This window comes from Equus quagga, chromosome 5, assembly GCF_021613505.1.
Source record: "Equus quagga isolate Etosha38 chromosome 5, UCLA_HA_Equagga_1.0, whole genome shotgun sequence".
NCBI classification, from domain to species: Eukaryota; Metazoa; Chordata; class Mammalia; order Perissodactyla; family Equidae; genus Equus; species Equus quagga.
Genome location: NC_060271.1, coordinates 28,834,668 through 28,838,836, shown reverse-complemented (window position 1 = coordinate 28,838,836; position 4,169 = coordinate 28,834,668). Strand labels below are relative to the sequence as shown.

Here is a 4,169-nt window from a genome sequence, read left to right as displayed (position 1 = left end):
TGGCAGTACAATTACCTCAAAACATTTTTGATGTATAAGTCAGAGTTTTCCAGAGAAACATGACCAATAGGATGTATATGTGTGTGTGTGAGTGTGTGTGTGTGTGTGTCTGTGTGTCTGTGTGTATATATGAGAGATTGATTGATTTTAAGGAATTGGCTCATTTGATTTTAGAGACTGGGAAGTCCAAAATCTACAAGGTGGGACAGCAGCTGGAGACCCATGAAAGAACAGATATTTCAGTTGGAGTCTGAAGGCAGTCTGTTGACAGAATTCACTCTTTCTCAGGGGAAGTCAATCTTTTTTCTTTTAAGGCCTTCAACTGATTGGATGAGGCCCACCCACTTTACGAAGGATAATCTCTGTTACTCAAAGTTAGCTGATTTAAATGTTAATCTCATCTAAAAAATACCTTCACAGAAACATCTAGAATAATATTTGATCAAGTATCTGCATACCATGGCCTAGCCAAATTGACACATAAAATTAACACAATAGATTTCAGCTCTATTTGCTTCTAGTCAGATCTATATGACACTAACCACACTCAAGTTCTTTTCTAGATAGAATTCTCAAGCTGAAATATTTATTTGCTTCATCACCCTCTTGCCTCACTCTCAACATAATGGTTGTATTGCAGTTGTGTGAAATAAGTGGGAAGGCCACACTCTTCACTTGATATTTGCCTTAGAGGTGATCACATCTTGCACATCTTTGTCCAAGACCTTTTCCAATCTCATACTATTTGCTGTCCAGAAGCAGTCAGCTTTTCCAACCGTGAAAGGCCCATGATCTCTGGGCTTTCTCTATTTCCCTTCCATCGCTGCTTGAACACGAGCTAATTCTCATCTAAGTTCACCTCTTTCCTCTAATACTTTATAAAGGCACCTGTACTAGTTATTAAGTTATTGTCTTAGCTCCAACCCACCCTTCTATTTTGCACTGGAAGATCCTGGAGCTTTGCAAATCGCACTTTTGCTTGTCAGCTGGCTCTAGGTTTAGCTCTGCCAATAATGGCCACTAGAGGGAGATAGTGAGGCCAGAGGAGGAAGACAAGGCTCCTTTCTTCTGTTTGCTTCCTGTTCCCGTGAGGTCACCCTAGCAATGCTCCTTCACTCCCTCAGCAGCAGTTCCTGCCTGTAGCAGCAGCTGAATCCACTTTGCAGTTTTTGCTAACAATTGCAGAACTAGCTTCATGGTGTCCCAATCAAAGACACCAGCACCAGTGCGGTAACACCCCTTCCTCAGAGGTGTTGGTCCCTCCTCCAAGTGCAGAGACACTGACGCCAGAACCGGTCTGGGAGGTCGGAGCTGCAGCTCTGTAGGGCCCCTCTGCTAGGTTTCTAAGTTTTAGTAATAACAAGCTCTTCCCTTTGTTCTCTTAGCCCTAGGAGTTATAGATGCTTCCTGCTGTTGCTGTCTTCATGATATCTCAGAGTTTTCTTCTTACCCTTTCAGTTATCTAGTTAACAACTTTATACCTAATTAACCATTTTAACCATTCTTTATATTAAATTCTCTCTGTCCAATGACTGGTGTGTTTTCTCTCTCATTGACTGGGCCCTGACTGATCCTGAAATTGGTACTAGGAGAGGCCTTGGGAAATAGACCTCAAAAAATGGGATTAGGGAATGGGTTTGGTTGTGTCATTGGGTTTGGATGTGCTAAGCTCCTTGCCAATGAGAAAAGTGATGCTACTAATCCATGGCATGCTGTGGCATCATGATTAATCAAATTATCACCTGTGGTTATTTGTGATGAAGTGCCAAGTAGAGCACTGGTTTGGGGGCCCAAGTGCTTGTTGCAGTTGACTGCAGTGATGAGGACTACAGGGACCTGGTATGGGAGGAATTCTTCTGACTGCAGCAGAGTCCTTGCAGAAAGAAAATGACAAGCTCTCAGCTCAAGTCATGGTCATAGAGTCATAGAGCTTCCATGACAGCCATAAAGAATCTCTTATTTCTTGTAGCTACCAGACTTATTGCTGCAAATAAAGCAAAAATAGTGTGTGTATTGCAGAATGACATCAGTTGAATTCAGTCTTACTAAGTCTTTCCTGTGATTGAGAATGAGTGGGACCCTGAAACTTGGAATGGGGGCTGCCGGTTTGACTTTCTTCTAGGTTCTCAGAGTCTCCTCCATTCTGCTAGCAGATGGCAAGGAGAGCAAACATCAGCACCTGGGAGTTTCATGGGCCAGGTTGTCACTTCCACTCACATTCCATTAGCCAGAATTAAGTCACTTGACCACACCTATCTGTAAGAGAGGCTGCTAACTGTGGGAACTGGTGAGAATGAGTAGTTTATGCCACACTAAATGGATCACTAGTGACATTTAAGATAGACGTTTTAGGGGAGTGATGTAGACAGAGGCCAAATTGTAGAAAGTTAAGAAATGAATAGGTGACAAGGAAGAGCTAGCTACTCTTTAATATGACTCTACGGAGAGAGAAAAAGATTAACCTGAAGCTAGAGAGAGGAGGTAGCCAAATATGGAAAGCTGTTTCTGGTGTTGACTTTTTAGTCTAGCTTTGCTTTTTAATTGATAGAGGAGAACCGAGCATGTGTTTGCAGTCTTGATGAACGGGAAGAGAGACAGGACATGAGTGGAGGGTTGGCCATGGGCAGGAGGCCCACATCTTGAAGATGAGAGGAAAGGACAGATGCAAACAGAGAGAAATTATGAGGAAGAGAGGAAGGAAGCTGAAAATGATGCAGGATAGTTTTGATTTCTGTAAAACAAGAAGAAAGAAAAGGTGTAGGGTTGCAAGAGGAGCCAGCTGAGGTGGGACAGCAGGAATCTGTACTGGGACCAGTATGTCCACAGCCAAGGAGCAAGAGGGGAAGAAACCCACAACGTGCTTCACTCCAAGGGCAGGCTCATCAAATCCAGAATCTTTGGTACAAAGGAGTATGGCTGGGCAGCCTTTGGCATGTGTAACAATTAGTGGTCCTTGAGGTCACTGTTGTTGCCTTTCTACCCCTCTGCATCATGTATTTTGACTTCTTTTCTTACTCTCTCCTATCCGAGTCTCCAGCTCTCTCTTTTCCTATACTTTTCCTTCAGTTTTCCAGTAACCCCAGTGTGGTGGACAGACCCTAAAGTGACCCCAGTGATTCCTGCCTCCTGGTATTCACACCTTTGTCTGATCCTCTCAAATTCCACTGAGACCTGTGACTTGCTTCTAACCTACAGAATACGACAACAGTGATGAGATGTCCCTCCTGTTACATATATAATAAGTTATATGAAAACTCTGTCTCAGCAGACTGGAGCTAGAGACTCTCCTTTGTGGGCTTGATGAAGCAAGCAGCCATGCTGGAGAAGGCGGCACAGCAAGGAACTGTGGTAACCTCTAGGAACAGCAGATGGCCTCTGGAACCTGAGGGAGGCCTCTAGCTGACAGCCAGCAAAAATCACAGGCCCTCTCTCATACAGTTGCAAGGAAATAAATTCCGCCAACAAAACCTGAATGGGCTTGCAAGTGGATTCTTCCCCATTTGGGTCACCGGGTAAGAATGTAGCCTTGCTGACACCTGGATTGTAGCCTTCTGAGACTCCAAGCAAAGGACTAATCTAAGCTGCCCTGGGGGCTCCTGACCTGGAACCTGTGTTGTCTTAAGACGCTAAATTTGTGGTAATTTGTTACATACCAATAGAAAACAAATAGACTGAGAATTCCTGAAAAACACTGGGGTCCTGTGGCATCCACCCTACATTAGGTGACACCTAGGAAACCCTGGGTCTGGATTCAAATCACAGAGCTGGGTGAGGGAGGCCAGAGGATGTGTCACACACACCCACTGGCACTTGGAACTTCAAGACAGTGGTTAACAGGCCCCTGGCTTTCAAAGCCGATTGTGTCCCCACCCCCACCCCTGCCTGCCTTCCCAAATGCCTGTCCAGTCAGTCCTCAGAGACGGGTGAAGCGGGGCCCTGGAATTACAGATGGCCAGAAGCAGATCACGAAGTCTACCACGCGAATCTCGGTGCTTGGCACAGTGCCCGGCACACAGGGGCCGCCCAACTAATGGTTTGATTGCAAAAGAACAGAAGGAGCCCTCGGGCGCGAATCTGCCGCCCCGTCATCGTGCAGAAGGGACCGGGGCGGCTGGGGGGCGGCAGGGACTGCCCAGGGCCCTGCAGCAGGGCCGGAGGGGGGGACACAA

The 4,169-nt window shown here is 45.8% G+C and overlaps 1 protein-coding gene across 1 annotated transcript in view; it reads left to right on the top strand.

The window, feature by feature from the left end:
* The first annotated feature begins 2,816 nt into the window (after nt 1-2,816).
* Nucleotides 2,817-4,169, top strand: part of ZDHHC18 (zinc finger DHHC-type palmitoyltransferase 18) — a 29,092-nt gene continuing 27,739 nt past the window's right edge. The window contains exon 1 of the mRNA XM_046660893.1: nt 2,817-2,857. Coding sequence (XP_046516849.1) covers nt 2,817-2,857 — 41 coding nt within the window. The remainder of the gene's footprint in view (nt 2,858-4,169) is intronic.